This window comes from Kalmanozyma brasiliensis (genome assembly GCF_000497045.1).
Source record: "Kalmanozyma brasiliensis GHG001 unplaced genomic scaffold PSEUBRA_SCAF4, whole genome shotgun sequence".
Taxonomy (NCBI): domain Eukaryota; kingdom Fungi; phylum Basidiomycota; class Ustilaginomycetes; order Ustilaginales; genus Kalmanozyma; species Kalmanozyma brasiliensis.
Window position 1 is genome coordinate 784,958 of NW_015961981.1, and position 19,081 is coordinate 804,038.

General features: G+C 58.5%; 7 protein-coding genes across 7 annotated transcripts; 3 read left to right on the plus strand and 4 right to left on the minus strand.

The window, feature by feature from the left end:
• Positions 1–103: 103 nt before the first annotated feature.
• PSEUBRA_004974 (uncharacterized protein) lies at positions 104–958 on the minus strand (the record flags this gene model as incomplete). Its single annotated transcript, XM_059465430.1, has 1 exon — positions 104–958. One exon carries the CDS (start codon positions 956–958, stop codon positions 104–106), a length of 855 nt encoding a protein of 284 aa, XP_059321596.1.
• A 1,072-nt stretch (positions 959–2,030) lies between these two features.
• PSEUBRA_004975 (protein of unknown function DUF1929) lies at positions 2,031–4,658 on the minus strand (the record flags this gene model as incomplete). The annotated part of the gene is made up of 1 exon (XM_016438432.1): positions 2,031–4,658. One exon carries the CDS (start codon positions 4,656–4,658, stop codon positions 2,031–2,033), a length of 2,628 nt encoding a protein of 875 aa, XP_016290915.1.
• Positions 4,659–8,702: 4,044 nt separating this feature from the next.
• On the plus strand, positions 8,703–9,245 carry PSEUBRA_004976 (RNA recognition motif domain protein; the record flags this gene model as incomplete). Its single annotated transcript, XM_016438462.1, has 1 exon — positions 8,703–9,245. The coding sequence occupies one exon, from the start codon at positions 8,703–8,705 to the stop codon at positions 9,243–9,245; it is 543 nt and encodes a 180-aa protein (XP_016290916.1).
• A 645-nt stretch (positions 9,246–9,890) lies between these two features.
• Positions 9,891–10,463, minus strand: PSEUBRA_004977 (uncharacterized protein; the record flags this gene model as incomplete). The annotated part of the gene is made up of 1 exon (XM_016438474.1): positions 9,891–10,463. One exon carries the CDS (start codon positions 10,461–10,463, stop codon positions 9,891–9,893), a length of 573 nt encoding a protein of 190 aa, XP_016290917.1.
• A 1,506-nt stretch (positions 10,464–11,969) lies between these two features.
• Positions 11,970–13,465, plus strand: PSEUBRA_004978 (uncharacterized protein; the record flags this gene model as incomplete). The annotated part of the gene is made up of 4 exons (XM_016438480.2): positions 11,970–12,338; positions 12,430–12,558; positions 12,647–12,712; positions 12,782–13,465. The coding sequence occupies 4 exons, from the start codon at positions 11,970–11,972 to the stop codon at positions 13,463–13,465; spliced, it is 1,248 nt and encodes a 415-aa protein (XP_016290918.2).
• Positions 13,466–14,291: 826 nt separating this feature from the next.
• PSEUBRA_004979 (uncharacterized protein) lies at positions 14,292–16,820 on the plus strand (the record flags this gene model as incomplete). Its single annotated transcript, XM_016438450.1, has 1 exon — positions 14,292–16,820. The coding sequence occupies one exon, from the start codon at positions 14,292–14,294 to the stop codon at positions 16,818–16,820; it is 2,529 nt and encodes an 842-aa protein (XP_016290919.1).
• Positions 16,821–17,003: 183 nt separating this feature from the next.
• Positions 17,004–18,878, minus strand: PSEUBRA_004980 (RFT1; the record flags this gene model as incomplete). Its single annotated transcript, XM_016438467.1, has 1 exon — positions 17,004–18,878. The coding sequence occupies one exon, from the start codon at positions 18,876–18,878 to the stop codon at positions 17,004–17,006; it is 1,875 nt and encodes a 624-aa protein (XP_016290920.1).
• Positions 18,879–19,081: the final 203 nt, after the last annotated feature.

Sequence of the window (19,081 nt, forward strand, 5' to 3'; positions counted from 1 at the left end):
CTGGATCGTCGACTGCGTTGGGAGTGTCTCTGGCGTCAATTTGGTTTTCGTTAGCTATGGTTACATGAGATGGGTCTCGAAAGGCAGGGGTGCGATTGGGTAGCTACGCATGTGGAACCGGCAGAGGCTTCAGAGGCCATCCGAGCGGCAGCCCGTCGCATCGGGTGACGAGGAACAAACCGGGTCTGAGGGCGATAGCAGCAAATCTCGCGCCGGCTATCCTCCCGCCGCTTGCCATGGTCATGGTTTCGCGCTTCTGCTCTTCCGACTCTGGCTCGTGCTCGCACGTTTCGAAGCTGTCCTCCAATTCCCCCTGCTTAGAGACCAGTTGTTCCTCCTTGCACGCCGGATCATCCTGTTCCTCCTCCTTGTTTCTCCCCTCGAATGCAGAAGCGGAACGTTGAACGCGGGCCAAGTTGGCAGCGAGCAGCGCTGCCTGAGCCCTGCTCAGCGAGACAGCGTTCCTCCTCTTGACCGTCTTTCGTCGGTGCTGATAGCCGAGCAGATTCTTTCGCAGCCCGGCGTGGGCGGTGGGAATGAATCGGCTGGGGGCAGGTGCGCGCTTGGTTGGGAGATTGAGCGTGTGTGTCTGATCGGTCAGCGCTGGTCTCGGCTCGACAAGCGAATCAATCGACATGGAGGGTGGAGTCTCGAGCTTGACGATTCGGGTGCGCCCGGAGAGGGTTAGCGACGGCTCGTGCTCGCGCTTAGGAGTCAGTGTCGCGGACGGCGACAGCTCGAGCGCATCGCCTGGAGAGTCATGAGCCAATGTCGTGCGGGAAGAGAGGGTGGTGCGCGCGACTTCCACGCGGATGCCGCTGGGCTGCGGACCCTGATGAGGTCGGCTTAGATACGACATGCTACGACCGCCCACCCTAGGATAGGCTAGCTTCTTCGACTTAGCCGAAAAGGCGCTGTTCGCGCTCGAGCGCCCGATATTAGTCAAGGCGACCGTCATGCTGTTCGAAGCAGAGGTGAGTCGAGGGTGCAGGCTTACGTAGACGACGAAGAAGGATGTCGGAGCAAGCGTCGAGATCCAAGAGGACGAAGAGAATCGAAAGAAGGTGGTGGCGAGGATGCCTCGAAGCAGACGTTGGAGCAGAAGCAAGAGGCTCCCTCGTTCCGCCACCTCGCGTGCTCGCGTGGATCAATATATCCCTTGCCATCCCCTAAGTCGGTGACGTCGCCAGCCGTCATCCTTCACTTCACGTCCCTTTCATCCCCGCCCCCTTGCCCTTCGTTTGTGGTCGCCGCCATGTGGACAAAGAACCTGACGCGCTCCCTTTGACTTTTTTCATGATGTCGACGATGAGCACAAGTAGTGCGGACAAAGGTTTTGGGCGCCAATGTTGTGTGCGACAAAGGTTTGTCGATCAAACCTTCCTTTGTTTGTACCGACAAGCTTTTCCTTTGTTTGTGTCGGATTAGAGTTGGGCAGCAGCAGCAGCGGCGGCGGCGGCTATGCACGCCGTGGACGCCCTGACTTCATTTCCTCGTAATGGGACAAAGCGGCCCACGGACCGAAGCTATTGGAGCATGTTGCTTTGTGCTCCTGGTCCCCTTTCACACACATGCTACCAGGGGATGCCGTGTCAGGCGACAGGATCGGCGGCCCCTTGATCCAGTTGACGGAACGACAAACGGCCCACCGTCGGATGTGGGCGCTTCCCCTTTGTTCTCAAGAATGCTGTCAGACGAGGCGAGAAAGGCCTTTGATATGCCTTGTGTCGATTCGTTCCATCCCTTTCACTCAATTCACGGCAACGATTCACACGCACAAAGCCCACGGGCCCGCAAGTTTATGGCAGATATAAGATGCAGAATTGTCCAGACAGAGACCAAGCGATAGTGAAACAGGCAACAAGGTGTGCTCCTGATGCGAGCGCAAAGGAAAGAAAGAATGCTAATGAGAGTTGTGAAGGGAAAGAGAGGGTGGTCCATTGGGAGGCCTAGTCTTCGCGAGACAGTTGCTTTCCATGCCGAGAAAGTGAGGAAGCGACAGCGCGCCTCCGCTGCTTTTTGGTGAGCGATCAACGTCGGCTCGAGTAGCTACCCGAGTGCTGATGGCGTGGGCTGTCGTAGTATTGACGCTGCGATTGTTGTGAGTACTGCTGCTGTTGCGAATAGTGCTGCTGCTGCTCTGGCGGATAATCGTAGCTTCGTCCTCCACCACGACCGGCACTGCCGCCACCGCTGCCATACCTTTGCGGGTTGTCCTCGTAGTAGGCGCCGGCATCCCCAGCGTGGTATTCGCCCCAGCCCTGCTGTTGATACGAGCCCTGCGCACTGGCGCGGCCGTACTGATCGTAGGCAAGAGGGCTCGGCGCGTAGCCTGCGCGGCTGCCGCTGCGAGAGTGGTCGTAGTAGCCATCCTTGCTCTCGCTGATCTGATCCGACATGCGGTAGCTCTCGAACGTGTTGGAGCTGTCCATCCTCGCGCCAGCAAAGCGACCGCCGGCGACCGAGCCAACAGGCGTCTCGACGCGCTTGTACTCGGGACCACCCGAGCCAAGGTCTCGGGTGTTGGACCAAGGGGCGGCCGCTCCTCCAGTAGCAGCCTTCTCGCCGTTCCTCTTGCCTTTGCGCCTCCAGAGACAGCAGCCAAGGGCGATCAAGGCCAAGACGGCAGCACCAGCGACGGCAATGCCGATGATCTTGCCGAGGCCAAACTCGGAGGTGGAGCTACCGGCCCTCGAGATGGAAGCGGTGAACTTGGTGCTGTTGACAGCAGCGGGAAGCGAGACGAGGGCGGACCCGAGGTTGTACTGCGTGGGCACAACGCCACCCAAAGCGGCGGTTCCGACCGAGATCATCTTGCCGTAGCTTGGGACGCCACCGACAGTGACGAAGAAATAGGCAGGACCAGGAACGAGGAGGCGGTTCATGGCGATCGTGTTGGGCAAGGGGTTGACCATGTAGGTGACCGAGGCGTCCTCGTTGACAGTGTAGGTGTAGTCGAGGTAAACGGCACGCTGGCCCATGTTCATAGCGTGCGTCGAGAAACCAGTTCGGATAATAGCAAACTTGGTGTTGGCAGCCTTGGCGTTCGCCGAGTCCCCCATGAAAGTGCCGTTGACGGTGATGTTGAAGGGGTTGCCGCCGTAGAGAACCGAGGAAGGCATGCCCTGAGGGTAAGGGCGCGGCTGATCCCAGTAGGGAGGGTACCACTTTTCGATCTCGTACGTCGTGTTGAAGGCCTGCGGGGTGGTGCCGGTGGGCATGTTGAGCGAGACGTCCTGGTGCGGGTTGGAGCCAGCAATCATGACCGAACCGTCGGAAAGCAGCACGGCAGTCGAGTGGTAGAGACGAGCGATGGTGGAGGGCTGGAAGCCCGTGTTCGAGAGACGCTGTCCCTTGGGCTTGGAAGGGTCGTAGAGAACGGGCACGTAGGTGGGATCCTGCGAGAGACCCTCGGTGACCACGGTCTGGCCCTGGTACTGGATGGTGTTGTACGTGGCGTTGGTGTAACCAGCGGTACCCTTGTTGGCGCCGTTGACGATGACCATGGTTCCGTCGGGGAGGTGGATGAACTGACCCATGCTTCGGCCCTGAGGCAGAGTCTCCTCCTGGACGTACTGCATGTTAGGGGTCTGGTTGCCTTGGTGATCCTCCGGGGTGATGGACGAGCAATCGGCGGAAGCAGTGACGCCAAGGATGTTGCCACCGGGACCACTGTAGTTGCCCCAGAAGGTGTCACTCATGACGCTACCGCCGCAGAAGAGGACGGTGGGGGTGTACGAGTTTTGAGGCGTGAGAGGAAGCATGGCCACGGCGCCCGAAGCCGGGTAGACACGGACGACACCGCCGGGCATCTCGGGGAGTGTGGTTTCGATGTTGTTGTAGTGGTCCCAGAGGATGGCGCTGGTGTTGGCCTGCATGAAGATCTTGCCGGAAGGCATGAGGTAGGTGTGGGCGTACATGTTGAGACCGTTGGTCTTGCTCATGAACTGAGAGATGGGCAAGTTTCCGACGGTCTTGGCGGGGAAGTATTCGTAGGTAGGGTTGGCACCACCGTTCTGGTATAGCGTGTCGGTGGTGGGAGTGTTGCGGTTGATGTAACCACCGGAAACAGCACCGCCGATGAAGATGACGCTGCCATCCTCGAGCGTCTCGATACCAGGGTACCAACGAGCAGATTGGAGCATGTTGACCTGTGTAATGCTGGTGCTGGGCGAGTCGATCCACGTGTCGGAGCCTGGCTCAAGCAGACGAATGGCCCTGGTACCATCGTAATCCTGGTACGGATTGAGGTTCTGAGCCTGGGAAGCGCCACCATAACCGACAGCCTGGTTGCCTCCAGCGACGAGCCAGGAGCCGTTACCCATCGTCGCACCTGCAGCACAGAAAGTGTTGGTCTGAACGGCGGTTCCGGTGACCGAGTTGTCCGAGAGCTTGTAGTACGAGCCCCAGACGGGGCGACCGTCTGCGAGACGAGCCGAGTTGTTCTCTGCCTTGTCCAAGATGAAGACGGTGTCTTCGTCGATGACACCGAGCATCATGGCGGAGGCGAGCGAATTGGTGTTGACGATTTCGAATGTGCCAGCCTTGTTCGCTGCGGATGCGTGCGAAGAAAGGGCAAGGGCGGCGGTGGCGAAGGTCATGACTTTCGCCGCAAGCGACGAGGACCGCCTCGATGAAGTGGAGCGTTGCTTGGTCATTGTGTGCCTTTCAATGTCGAGATGAACAGGCGGTGGAAGAGGGTGTTGCCAGAAGACCTGACAATGGCGAATGGCCGCTGCTGGGATGCTGTCGAGTAGCGAGCGTAGCGCGGATCCGTCGGGATGGATGCTGTTCGTTGAATCTCCTATACGGAAGGGAAGACGATGCGGCGCGCAAACTACAGAAGGGTATGTCCGTGGGTGGTGATGATGTCGAGGGATGGGACGGTGGATGCGGCGGTGACGAGAGGGAGAGAGGGGAGGGACAAGGAGCGAAAGAAGGATGGTGTGTGATGGAGAGCGAAGCGGTGTAGTGAGGCAAGAGGTGCAAGTAGGACGACGAGGTTCGGACGGCAAAGGGATCCGACGTCGACACGGAGGGGGGCGGGAGCGGCAGCAGAGGCAGAGGCAGGGTGCCGTCAATAACAATAGGAGAGACAGGGAGAGCCAGCCACAGTGGGAAATGCGTTTCGGTTTGGCGTGAAGCTGCGTTTTCTTGGCTTGGCCAGTCGAGGAACGGCAAGGGCGTGGTGAGCGAGTGTCAAGTGCTGGCCAAACGGAAGCCACACAGATGTGAACCGTCAAACACGCACGCACACGCGAAGCACAGCATTTGAGCCAACCATCAGTAATAAAAACAATAAAACTAGCAAACAGAAGAAACACGCACGCAGCACCAAACGGCGGACGCTCGAGGATCGGTGCGGGCCGTGTCGATTACAGTCTGCAGATACAATACGCTGGCTGGCAGGCGGTGGTGGGATGCCAGAAAAGAGTGATGAAAAAAAAAAATCACACATGCACGCAAACACTGCCGCTGCTGCAGCCCTTTTCTAAAAAGAGGCTTGCGTTGGTCTCACTTTTGCTTTTGACACTTTGACCGAGGCTCGCGACAATTTGCTGTCGTGCTGCAGATCAACAGACCCCTTTTTGCCTTCCGTGCTTCCCTCTTCATTTATTCTTTGTTTCTCAGGCAGGCTCGATGCTGAGCACATTTGAAATCGCGTTCTTTTTTCGAACTCGGCAGGCATTCCAGCGACGAAACGTTGGCTCGGCAAAAGGGGCGCGAGTGAATACAACTATCGCCGCTTTGTATCCGGCTCCTATGCACAAGATACAAGTCCGTATGCAGGGCGAGGCGTGACCGCTAGCTGCCACTTTCTGGCTGGCTTGCCCGCTTTGACCCTGACCCTGATCTTCGCCTCGCCTCTTGCTTTGGCAAGCAAGCCGACTTTGCCTCCTCCGACTCTTCGAAGGTGCTGGCGCTGGCGCTGATGATAAACATTTTTGACAGCGAGATTCCAACTGCAATATGAGCAGTCGGAACGGACTTGATCGACGCCTTGAGTCAGCTTGCTCTGTTCGTGCTCGCGCGTTGGCCGAAAGTCTGTCATGTCGACGCAATTCCGACGGCAGCTGAGCAGGCCTTCGCGGCTGCGATCGAGGCGTAGGCTGACTACGCTGAATTGACAGGCCACTTTGCCGGGAATGCGTCGGCAGCGTTGGGCTCGTGCCTGAGTTCGCTGTTTGCTGCCGCTGCTCTTCTTTGATTCGTCCTCAAGGCAAACGATACTTGCCATGCCGAACCGTTCCTTGGATCAGCCGCTCGCTTGATGGACGTGCAGCTCACGGCGATCATTGGGTCATGATCGCTGCCGATGCATCGGCTCGTCCAAGTCTTGGCTTAGCCGTGCTGTGAGAGGACGGATGCTCGGACGCAGACGGTTGACTAGTCTGCCGACACAATACGCATCTCGGCCATTGTTGACTCGACTATATCAGCGCGCATCTCCATATGCTCTCTGCTCGCCTTCGCCTCTGTATGTGTTGAAGAGGTATCTTCGTGTGCCGATCTGCCAGCGGAACACCGACACACCGTTTGTCGCCTCGCCCGATTCATGCCTCGTGCCTCGGGATGTTTGCTCGGCGGTGACTCGCTCGTGTCGGACGATGTGAATTCGCCGCGACGCCAGGCCAGTGCACTGCAACCCCTCGGCGATGCCGGGCGCCTTGGTCTCGCACTACACCTTGCGGCAAAGTCCTGCCCAGCGCAACGCGCGCAACTCAGCACGCTACGAGCCAGCGAGCTGACCACCGTCCCGCGGGTTGTCAGGGATAAGGGGTTCCGCTGGAGTCGCCTCTCTGCTGCTTTCTCCTCGCTTAGACTGCTGCGTGGCGTGCAGATCGTCGCAGCGCGTCTCTGAGGCTTGGCAGCGATTCTGCCTACCACCTTGCACGTCTCGTTCCCGGCGATTCCGTTGGATCGGCGCGCAGGTAATCTTGGGCACAACGTCTTGTTTTGCTTGCTCTGCACGGTGCATCGTTGTTGCGTGTGGGTCCAGCAGCGTCGTCTTGCGTCGTACCTCCCCAAACAACGTCTTGGCGCTGCGAGTTGCTCTGTCTCCGCCAACGCGTTGGATCTCCGCTCGCCCCCCGACTTTTCTGTCCGGCTCGTGTCATTCACGTGTCGCGTCGACGTTGTTATGGTCCACAAGGCGAGTCTGGACTTTCTGATGTTGCCTGGCGGCCGAGAGAGCTGTCATCCTTTCGATCGGGTCGGGCTCACGATGGCCGTTGGAGCGAACATGTGAGAGTCGCTCTGGTCGACACCATGCTAATTTAATCTAGCTGACCATCTTTTTGTGACCCCAATTTCAGGCTGCCTTTTTCGACATCCATTGAGTCGAAAACCCCAATGCGAGAGCAATCTAGCCGGCTCGACCGTATCGGCCGAAAACCGCCCAAATGCCTGCGCGCCTCTGCTTCATGCCATCATCAGTCTCTGCCTGCACAACAGCGCCTCTCCCACGCATTCCTCCATGGCCACGCTCGAATCCCAGCTGAGCACACAAGTGGCGGTCCAGCAGATGCTATCAGACAGCAGGAGGCACACAGTGTCAGCCAAGCTACTGTCAGAACGTACGTAGCGAAGCTCGGATTCGCTCCCTACGACGCGGTTGAGCGCAGAACCAATTCAGCTCGAGTTCAAATTGTATTGACCAGATATTTTCTATACAGGCGAAGGACCTCGATTCAAAAGATGTAAACCAACTTCAACAATATTGGAATACAAATGCGTGGCCAGACGAAGCTCAGGCTCTGGGCTGCGTTGCCATTTCTCTGCGGCGGCGGGTCAGGTGGCCAAATGATCAACCCACTCTCTCTCGCTTGGCTGCCAGAAGAACATCTTTCGCAACAGAGAGGCCGCGCGCACGCCAACTTCGAGAGACCCACACAAAGCGTTGAGAGGAAGCCAGCCGCACGCACGCACCAGAAGCCTGAGTGACTGAGTCCAGAGCGCAGAAAGGGTGTCCGCGTGTCTGGTTGCGGGCCCGCTTTCCCTTTCCGCAAAGCAAAGCTCAGCTCGTTGGTTCCACATCCTTGGCTTCTTTCCACCATACTCCTCTCTGTTCCGTAGTTCCCGGTTTCGATATCGTCGAGCTTCGTTTCTCTTTTCTCGCTTCTCGCTCTCATCCTCGCATACCGTTCTCAAGACCCGTCCGTCTCGTCTTCCCGTCCTCGGTTCTCAGCATCGGCTCGATTGTATCGGTAAGTGTCGGTCCGCTTAATGATTACGCACTCGGCTGCTTGGAACATCACTCGCCAGCCGCCTCAGCTTCGTCGCAGTCCGCAGCATCCGACGCATCCGCAGCAGTCCTCGTGCGGCTTTGCCGTTGGCTCAGGAGCATCCGACCAAATAGTAACGGCAGGCTTCCGAGAGAAGAGAGTCGTCGGTGATATGCGATGCGATGGCTCAGTTCGCATGCATCTGAGTGCGGGTTCTCGTATCGTTGTCATTAGAAAGAGACAGTCGCTGACCCTGCCCGTGTTCTCTCACTTCCTCCACCATCTTCCTTGCTTCATCATCGCCTCCACTCAATCTTCGGCTCTCCCGCACATTTCGCTTTGCACCCCGCCACACGCATCCGTCCTCTTCGGACATCCTCGCACCTCTCGCTCTCACGCCACATTGCACATTCCGACCACAGATAGTCCTCGGAAACCTCTACAGCCCGTCCAATCCCACCACCTAATTCATTCAAGATGGCCGCCGCAAAAGTCTACGTCGGAAACCTCTCGTGGAACACCACCGACGACAGTCTCGCCCACGCCTTCTCGGCTTACGGTCAGCTCACCGACTACATTGTCATGAAGGACCGTGAGACCGGCCGCTCGCGTGGTTTCGGCTTTGTCACCTTCGCTTCCCAGGGCGAGGCTGACGCTGCCATCGCCGCCCTCAACGAGCAGGAGCTCGACGGCCGTCGCATCCGTGTCAACATGGCCAACTCCCGACCTGCCGGCGGTATGGGCGGTGGCTACGGCGGTGTCACTGGCCAGTACGGCGCCAACTCGTACGGCGGCCAGGGTGGCTACGGCGGTGGCTTCGGCGGCCAGCCCGGTGGATTCCAGCAGCAGGGCGGCTACGGTGGCTACCAGCAGCCCGGCTTCCAGCCCCAGCAGGGTGGCTACGGCGCTCCCCAGCAGGGCTACGGTGCTCCTCAGCAGGGCTACGGTGCCCCCCAGCAGGGCTACGGCGCCCCTCAGCAGGGCGGTGGTTACGGTGGCTACAACGGCCAGAGCCAGTAAACGTGCCGCGCTCTCCGCACCGTTTCCCAGTCTCGCGCAGGTCTCGTCAAGTCTCTAGGTTCCCATTCTCGGTCTCAAGGTTGATGATACCACACCGTCACAAAATCGCTTCATGCCGCTGCAGGCACATTCCCCCCCTTCCCTCAACGCCTTCACCCCTCTCAGTCTGGCAGACACATCGGCTTAGCGCAATGTCATTCATGCCTGTCTGCTCATCGTTGCTGTGTGTGTCGGTGTTTACTCCAGTATGTGTGCGTGCTGCAGTCCCTTTTTATGTGTACCGCTGTGTACGTGTCGCTGGTTCCTTGTCGCTTTCTGTTCGGATCCGTCAGTGTCAACTGGGACGCCTGCCTCATCCCGATGCCTCGATAAACAGCCACATCTCAATCTCTGATGGCGAACGACGCGAACCGTGGTTCTGAGGGCAAGATCAATCATGTTGTACATTGAGAAGCGCGACAGCGCAAACAAAGGGGACAGGACATTGTCCAATGACGACTGCGCTCTTGACGGAGCGTGACACCGAATCGCTGACGAAGACTAGAAATACAGGGACGGGGACGATGCGAGAACGAGAGATGCGAGCGAGACTAAAGACAAAAAGCGGGGGCCACCTACATGGGGTAGCACCTTCGAACCTGGCGATCACGGAGAATAGCACAATCGGCTAGGTTGGTTGGATTCGACCTTGGAGCAGGTGCCGCAGTCGGGGCAGGTAGCCCAGAGTTCGGAGCCTGCCCCGTCGTTGTATCGAACGCAGAGCTGGGGGATGCTTTTGCAGTGAGGACCGTGGCGATTTGAAGAGGGACTACTCCCTGTGCTCCCTGTGTCGATGTCCATATCGCCTGTGCTGGTGGATGGGCCGAGGATGCCCGTCGCCGCTGCTGGGTACGGTTCAACATCCGGGTAGTGGGTAGGAAAGTAGTCTGAGCCAGCGGAAGACTTGTGTGCGTGCCCAAAGCCGCTGCTCGACGAAGCGGCGCTCGACCCAGCGGATGCGAACGGACTCTGACCCATCTGCGCCAACATCGCCGCATTGACATCCGCCGGCAAAGGGTGAAATTGCGCCTCGCCATTAAACACCAACCCTGCACTGCGCGGCAGACTCAGCTTCGGTCGAATCGAGTAGTCATCCATCGAAGAAGCCTCTTCGAACGCCTTGCGCTTCTTACTGCCGCAATTGGTGTTGATGGAGAGAGGTGCGGCGGCGTGCGACATGTTGATCGGGTTGTACGAGGCCGTGTCGAGGCCGTAGCTCTGGAACACTTGGTGACGTTAGAGGAGAGGGCCGGAGAGAAGGTCGCTCGAGTATGCACGAGGTGAGAGAAGCTGGCTGGCTGAACGGATGCGTAGTTGGACGCGTTGGAAATGCGCACAAAAGGCTAGGCTTTCGAGAAATTTCGCCCTCTTGCGTTGAGGAAACTGGGCCCTGAGGAAACTTGGCCCTGGAATTTGGTCGGGTGAGAGTTGGAAGCGGAGAGCCGAACGGATTCTTCTTCGAACAGAGTCTTCTTGTAAGGCTGGTCTGGGTGAGCGAGCTGATGGTGTGGGTGTGTGGTGGTAGGTGGAAAAGCTGAAGTAGATGGCGGTGTGAGGGATGACGATGTGGTGGGAGGGAAAGACGGCCAGCTGCGGATCGAGGGCAGTTCAGAGGCTGTTGCAACAGGGCACGATGGTTCACCAGCAGCAGCGGGAGGATCGTCCAAGCCGCCACAAGCTGGATCGAAGGTGGAGCAGCAGAGGTGTAAGCGGAGGCGGAAGGGAGCGCGACCGCGACTGAGGCAATCTAGTCGGTCGTGCCGCCGCACTTGGAATCGCCGCCGCTGAGGATGTTCCAAGGCAACGCGCTGCGCAGCGGGTCACACGAACCGAAACCAAAAGCAGATTTTCCAGAAAGTGCAAACAGAAAGCCCGAAAATCTGGGGTTCTTGCCCTGTCTAGGTCTCGATCATTTTGATCCTCGCAGAGCCGAGTGCAGCCGCATCAACCGTGTTCGAGTCGCGCTGTGGCGACGCCGGGATGGAAATTGAAAGAGACCCCGGCTAAATTGTCCATTTGGTCGATCCTAATTCGAACTTTTTTTCCCACAGACATCTCAGCTCCGCTGCACTGCTCTCGATTTAGCACGAAGTTGCTCGGCGGATGGAGCTGATGGTTTGCCGCCTTGCTAAGGCTCAGTGCTGACTCCTTAGACCGGCACACCCGCTCGGGTCGTCCGATTCGAAAGCTTGACGGCAGGACCGAATCGACTCGGCTTAGCCCCGAGCTCGCAGGTCTGAGAGCGCGGGCGTAGCCGACAAAGAGGGTCCGAGTTTGCTTCGTTCGGATCGGCCGCCGAAGCAGAAGTGCCCTCACGCTTCGGTGATTTGCGTTCATACCGCCAGACTTCATAAGGAGAGGAGCGAGAGAGTCAGACCCTGTCGGATCACCGGCATTGCCCTGAATGAGGGGACAATCGAGGGTGACGCTCAAGCTCAGTTCCAAATCTGTCCGGCCAAAGCCTGAAGCGGCGACGCCTTACTAGCCAAGCAAAAAGGCTCTCGTACGATAGTCTTACCGCCCGGAAGGCCCGCACTGTCTGACGGCTCCTCCGCCTCCTTGAAACTCGCAAGCCCTCTTACCTTCTCTTAGGGTACATGTCCTCTCGCTGCCAGAATCGATGCGCATCTCTCTATGCTTTTCATACCATGGGCATCTGAATCTACTGCTACCGATCCATCCGAGATGCTGAGAGCCACAGAACAGCTCACCTGGCTCGCCCCGCTCGACAAGTTCAAACGCGGATACGAAACCATTGACCCTAGCTCAGGTAGAAAGGGATCCGCGGGCGACAATGTCGACTGGCAATACGTCTCTGGCAAGCATCTCAGATGCAAAGTGCTCTCGACGCAGGCGAGTGACAAGGGCCAATCCTCACTGGATGCATCGAGCCAGACAGACCGCCTCCTGCTGTCGCAGGAGGCCACGAACGATCGACAGCTGAGGGTTATCGTCGAGTGCGGGCCTTTCGAGGATAAGCGACTGGCTACGAGCAAGAGCGCGATCGATCTGAAGCTCCCGAGCTTCTCGCAGACCGCATCGCCACTTGTTCTGGTACGAAGCGAGGGATCCTATCGAAGACGGTCCCTGTCGACTGAAGTACAGGGCACTGAATATCTGTTTCGCGTATATTCTCTTGAGCCAGTCGGATGTCGACGTCGTTCGAGTCAACAGGGTGTACTTTCACACGGAGTACAGACTGAAGGCTGTCATCGTGTATCGCCAGAACAAGTGCGTCCTTCTTCGCATGCTCGACGAGCGGGACGTGAACAAGGTAAGCAGGAATCAGCGTCACAGATCGAGGCGTCACGGTCTTCGGCAGCTTTTGCTCACTGAGTTCGTCCCTCGTTCGTGAATGACAGGCTGTTCGACTACAGCTAGAGTTTCAAAAAGACGAAGACGTTGAGACATTCTTGTCTCTCATCGAGGTGGGTCACTCAGCTGTTGCAATCTTCGTCATGACCTCTCACTGACACACGGAACATTGAGCTGGATAGCTTGACAGCACACGACACATGACTAGTCGAGCAGCAGAAGCGAAGACGGAAGAAAAACAAAGCAGACCGAAAGGCAAGCAAAATTGGGACAAGGCGGACAGAGCGAGTCAAGAAGCCACAAACACCACATCTCCCTCTCGCGTCCCCGAAGACGTACCAGTCGAGAGCCAAACGCAAAGCCAAAGCCAGAGTCAAGGTCTCGGCGAAAAGCTCTTGCTCCTCAACCAGGAACGTCAGTCATCTCCGCCCTCTCAACGTTCCGCTTTCGAAAATTACTCTCAAGCTGTTCAGCCCGACTGTCTCAACATCAGCAGCTCTGCACATCTTTGTCAAAACTGCGCTTCCCAAACTCTCCCAGTGAGCACCTTGAACAACGCCACTGCGAGCTCCTCCTCGAGCTCGATCCCTCTCATCCAGGTCTGTCGGCCTCCGGCTGAAATGCCATTGACCACGTTCACGGACGAAGAGACGTTCGGGCGTCAGGGTGGGGCGGAGCAGAGATACGCGGGCGAACACGGCAGCAACCAAGGTGAATATGACGACGGGCTGCAGGGCTGGCCGGATCCAAGCGCCGTTGATTGTATCCTGGACGATGTCTACAGGCTCTGCCTTGCCGATGCTGGTCTGGACGAGGTGATTGCGAGCTGTGTCGACGAGTACTTGCTCGACCTGGATCTCGAGTAGGCAGATGAGCAGGTGGAATACTAAGAGTGTGTGCTACATGGCTCGCTTGCGACCCGGGTACAGGCCACTCCTCGCTCATACTGGCAGACGATTCGTGAGAATTGTGCTGCCTATGGGTCGCCCGGCCCATTGTTGCTGCTCGCGAAGACACAGGATGCTGCAAGCCTGCAAAGCCCGTCGGCTCTTGGCGGAGGCTTGGAAATGTGCAAGCCTCTGATTTGACCGAGTCCAGTGCGATTTACCGTGTTCGAGATTAAATCTCAGAAAATCGCTATCTCGAGGCGAAAAGGGCTCGGCTCGGAACAACGGGCGGCAGAGAGAGGAGGTGCAGCAGCAGGTCAAAACTCGCGCTCTCTTGTACCAAAGCACAGACTCAGCATGAGCAGACCCTGAAACATATCTGCGCCATCCAAATTGATTAGGCCCACACGGCTCTGACCAACATGCCTGCGGGTCAGCCCAATTCAATCAGTCGATTCGCCTCCACCATTCACTTCTATCAAAATCTTTCATCTCTCGCCTTCTCACCTCATCTCGCCCTTCATCGAGCGCGCATCACGCCCTCTTCACTTCATCTCGGCCTCGCATCCTTATACTCGGCTCGCTCAAGCTCGCAGCGGAGATCCGACGCCACGCTCTGCTTCAGCCAATCAGCGCCACGACCCGTCTGCGCTTCACGACGCCACTAGCTGACGGTCAATCGCGCTGCTCGTTGCCCCGTCCAATCACCTACACGGGTCGTGTATCGGACATCATAGAAGCACGCTTTGGTATGAACACCGGCAGTCGCAAAAATCCTCCATAGCGCCATCGCGATCAGCTCAGCATGGCGGCAACCTCGCGTCGCCGTTCGACACACGGCCTTACCTCGTCGGGCTCCTCAACGCAGCTTGCTCGACGAGGCTCCTCTTCCCGACTGGGTGGTGCGCGCGGCCGCTTCGACCCAGGTCTCATGATGTCATCCAATGCCGCTCCCTCCAACGGCAGTCGCAATCCGGATGAGGAGCGCAACGCGGACGACGACGCTGCCACTACCGCTAACGACAAGGCTCGTCGCAACAAGTCGACCGATCGCCTTCCGCGCTCTAGGGACAACAGCAGCACCCACCTCAGCAGCAAGCGGTCCAAGTCATACACTCACCTCGGCATGACCGCTGATGACGCCAGCAATGCTCGACGACGCAAAGCAGCCAACAAGAAAGGCAAGAGTCAGCGTACAGAGGCCGGCGAGGACGGCTGGACCAGTGCCAGCGCCGACAACACTGCTAGCGGTCCCAGCGACAATGACTCTACATCCAGTAGCCCCGCAGACGAGGGACTGATCCTCGGCATCAAGAAGCGGCCTGCCAACCTCAAGCAGATCTCCACCACAACCACCCTCCCCGAACCTAAGAAGGAGTCTTTCCCGCAACCGCCCGACACTCCCAAAGCCAGCTCAAAGATGCTGCAGTCCGAGCAAGAGGAGCAAAGAGAGGCAAAAGTGGACGACAAATCAAGCTCATCCAGGCGTGCTGAGCCCCCAGCACCCCTTTCCCGCGAAGACACCTCCAGGACGCTCGTCGATCATCGCGACGATGCTCCGGCCGCGGTCGCTGATACATCCTCATCGGACTTGCAACACGGTTCATCGTCGCGAGCCACATCAGAAGTCGCATCTCTCGACCAAAGCATGTCTTCCCTCAAGCTCGACACCTCTGATGCGGCTTTGGACAAGCCTCCGGTCAGAACCGCGTCCAGCCTGTCGCTCAACCCCGTCAGCCAGACGCGCCATCACCGTGTCTCCTCCAGTGCCTCGAATCGTACCTTGCGCTCCTCGATGCCGATGGCGTCGTCTCCTACGTCGATCCGATCCAGATCGTCCGTCTTGTCCAACCGCTTCCCGCTGTTCTCCAGAGAGACGCAATCCGCCGCACCACCCATGCTCGACACACACAACGCCCTAGCAGGGCGTCTCGGTGCACGGCACGAGGACCGCGGCGACACGCTGTCCCCGCTGCCCGGTCCAAGCCGGACTGGCCGAAGCGTCAGCGCCATGACGGCGAGCACCAGCGCACCTGTCGGCTTCGACCAGCTCCCACATGGATCCCTCGACAGCCGCTCCAACATTCTTCACCGAGCTGGCTCGAGTCAGACGCTGCATGCTCGCGTCGTCTCGCCCTCACCGTTGGCTTCGGCCACGCAGTCCGCCTTTGGCACTGTGGGACATGCTTCACACCAGCGCGCCAGCACCGACCTGGTCAACGATCGAAAAAGGACATCCAATTCTCAGAGTCTCACCGCTGCAGACGCCGCCAAGCTAGCCGCCAAATTGCGACTCGCTCGCGACTCCATGGACGATCACGGGCTCGGCGGCTACGGCACCACATCGCGTGGCGCTCAGGCTTACAATCCGAGGCTCGAAAAGTACAAGAAGCCCGTGGTGTCCACCTTTGTCAAGGACGCAACCACCGAAGCGCCGCAGGCCGTCGAGGTACAGGCCAATTCGGTCTACTCGAAGATGTTCTCACAGGCGCACGACAGTCAGGAGGGCGGAGATACCGACCGCCGTATGATCCGCTACGTCATGGGCTACGGCATCAGCGGTCCACCCATCGAGAAAAGCAGTCTCTCGGATGCGCTGCTGGGACCCAATCTCGATTTGGCCGATTTCGACTCGAGCTGGGCCCCCGCGCTTGCCTACGCTGCAGGACTAGGAGCAGCTGTTGCGCCTCCGGTGCAGACCGAGTACGGACTGGTGACGCCGGAAGCACCCGCCGCTGCCGGCGGTCCCAACTCGACGCCACTGCATCTCATTCACGGACTCACCACCACATCACCAGACCCTTTCCCTCTGGACCCAACCGACGTGCCTGCGCTTCAACAAACAGCCGACGTGTTCGACAGCCACCCGGTCTCGCAGCTGGGCCCGAACTCGACCCAGCTTGTCGATCCGAGTCTCATCCGGGCGATCGCCATCACGACGCACGCCATTGCCGTACATCGATCGCACATCGTCACGCGCCGCTACGCCGATCCCATGCGCGAAGGTCTCGACCGCGTCGTCCGCTCCTCTGGCCGCTTCGCGCCTCCGACAAAGAATCCGGCGGCCAATAGCATCCCCAACTCACCCCACGTCGGCTCGCGATGGGGCCGCAAGACCGCTCCCAACAGCCCGGTCGGCTCGCGCATCGACGCCCGACCAGGCAGTCAGCACCGTAACAACTCGGAAGGCTACCATGGTAATACGGCCTCGTCGACGCTGTATCATTTGGTCGATGCCGCAGAGCACCCGGTCAGGAGTTTGAAACGGGTCTGGTCTGGCGGTGTGGCGAGAGGTGGCTTGGCGGCGCTGACCAGGACCGAGGAAGAGCCTTGAAGTTCCTCTATCGCATTTCTCGATACAGACCTTCATGATCCAAGCAATAGCAATGTGACAATTCTTCCGAAGCGACGCAACTTACGTGTGAACAACTTCTGTGCTGCCGGCTAAGCAAGCTACCGTGCTTGTGACTGATTGACGCGTTCTTACGATTGCTGTGTGAGAATCAGATGCGCGTCCCTATTGCGTTTTGCGCGTGTCGGCCTGCTCTTCAACCGGCGTCTTGCGACGCAATCCGCCGACCGCCTTTGCCAGGGCCCTTCGCTCGAACACGATCACACTTCCCAACGCCACGCCGAGACACGCTCCTGCGAGCGCAAGCGTCGGCATCAACAGCCGTATCGCTGCCAGCCGTCCCTTGGAAGCCTTGGAGCTAAGCAGGAGCTCTGCATTCGTCGGCATCAATTTGGGTGAGACCACGCGAAGCACCGCTGCTAGCAGTACAAACACTGCTAGTGTTGGGCGCGATGGCAGTACTGATTGGGGTCCAAGCTCTGCCCCTTGCGTGGTCCCCTTTGCAAGTCGGAAGTACTCGATGACGAAAGCCCAGCACCAGCCCGCCCTGACCGCTAGACTGAGCACGTTGGCCCAGACGAGGCCCGTCTCTCCTAGCACGGCTTTTGCCGTCTCGCTCCGCCCCACCAGCATATGTGTGCCAGCCAGCGCGCCTACGAAGCCCGCGCTCGCAGTGAGCAGCACTTTACTGTACTGCTCGACCTGGCGCCGACTGGCTACTGACTGCAGGAAGCCCTCCACGAAACCGTTGATGCCCATGACGGGGAGGTAGAATGTGTACGCGGCCAGGATGGCTGGCGCACTGGTTGCAAGCGCCCACTGCGGACCCGCCATGATGTATAGGAACGCTGTGCTGAGTGGGCCGCCGAAGGTCGTCATGAGACATGCTAGGAGGAGATGCAGCCGGAACAGACCCGACAGCATGTTGCTTACCCGATCCACCGTTGACTTGGGCGCTTTGGATGGTGATGAAGCGAACTCGGCCGCGGCAGGATCGAGCGCAACCAGCTCGGAACTGAACACGATACGACTCGTCTCCTCGACTGGCTGAAACAGGATGCGTGCTACGAGCGAGCCGTAGTTCGAGGCGAGCGCATAGCCGCCTTGATCTTCAAGAGACGCAAATTTGGCCACAGCGATCTTGTCCGCCTCGGTGAGGGCGTGCTTGAGGCTCCCTTGCTTGCACATCTCCGCACAGAGGTTGAGGGTCGGGCGGTCGAACCAGACCGTCTTGGATGCTGCAGCTCCCGACTTTGCCTTGCCGTCAGATAATTCTTCTGGCCGAGGCAAGTATAGATCTAGCGTATCGTGCAGCCCGTACTGCGAGATGAAAAAGGCCAGGTGTACGGCCAGCATGGTCAGCCCGAAGCTGGCCTGTCCTATACCGAAAGCGAGAAGCGCTATCGCCTTCTCGTCCACCAGCACGCGCCGGAGGAGCAACGGCGCAGTGGACCACTGAGGAAGTAGCAGGATAGTAGCGATGGTGCTGATGACTTTGACGAAGACAGCCGCTCCCTCAGCTTTCACCCGCAGCGCGGGATGGCCGAGCCTCACCGCGCGAATGAGCAGCGGTTCGTACAGAAGCTCGCTCAGCGCGCCGACTGCGTAGAGTGCGATACTGGTGCGGAATGTGGGAACCGCATGCATCGCAGCGGGAGAGATATGTAGTGTGTATGCTGTGCACGCTGCTGCTGTGAAGGCGAAACCGATGGGTATAGGCAGGAGCGAGATGTTGTGCATCGAGTTGGTGGTTGCGGACCTCGGTCCGGTCGATTTGGCAACATGTTTGGAGGAGGCTGATGAGGATGCCGGCTCATTGCGAATGAGGATGGTACGGAAGCCATCACGAGAGAGGAAGAGAATCGTTGAAAGCAGCAGCTCAAGCTGAATGTTGGCCAGGCCAAAGATGCTCGGCGAGACGAGGCGGATAAGGAGCTGATTGAGGACGAAGGTTAGCGCACGCGCCGAGACCTGCAGCAGGATGAGGGTCGATGCGGAAGCTGGAGCCTGACTATCCACATCTCTTGGACCTTCTGCCATTCTGGCCTATCAAGAAGCCTGGTGATGATGGTGATGAGCTTGAAAGGGAGGAGCGAACGTCTGTGCGCAAGAAGAACCTGAGAAGTTCGGATGTCGGATTCGCTTTTTTGGCGGGAGCTGTCAAGCTAAGCAGTTCTTCTTCCTCCACTTGTCCTTCCGCACTCCTATACCTCTACACAGACCATCTCTACGAGTGCATTTAG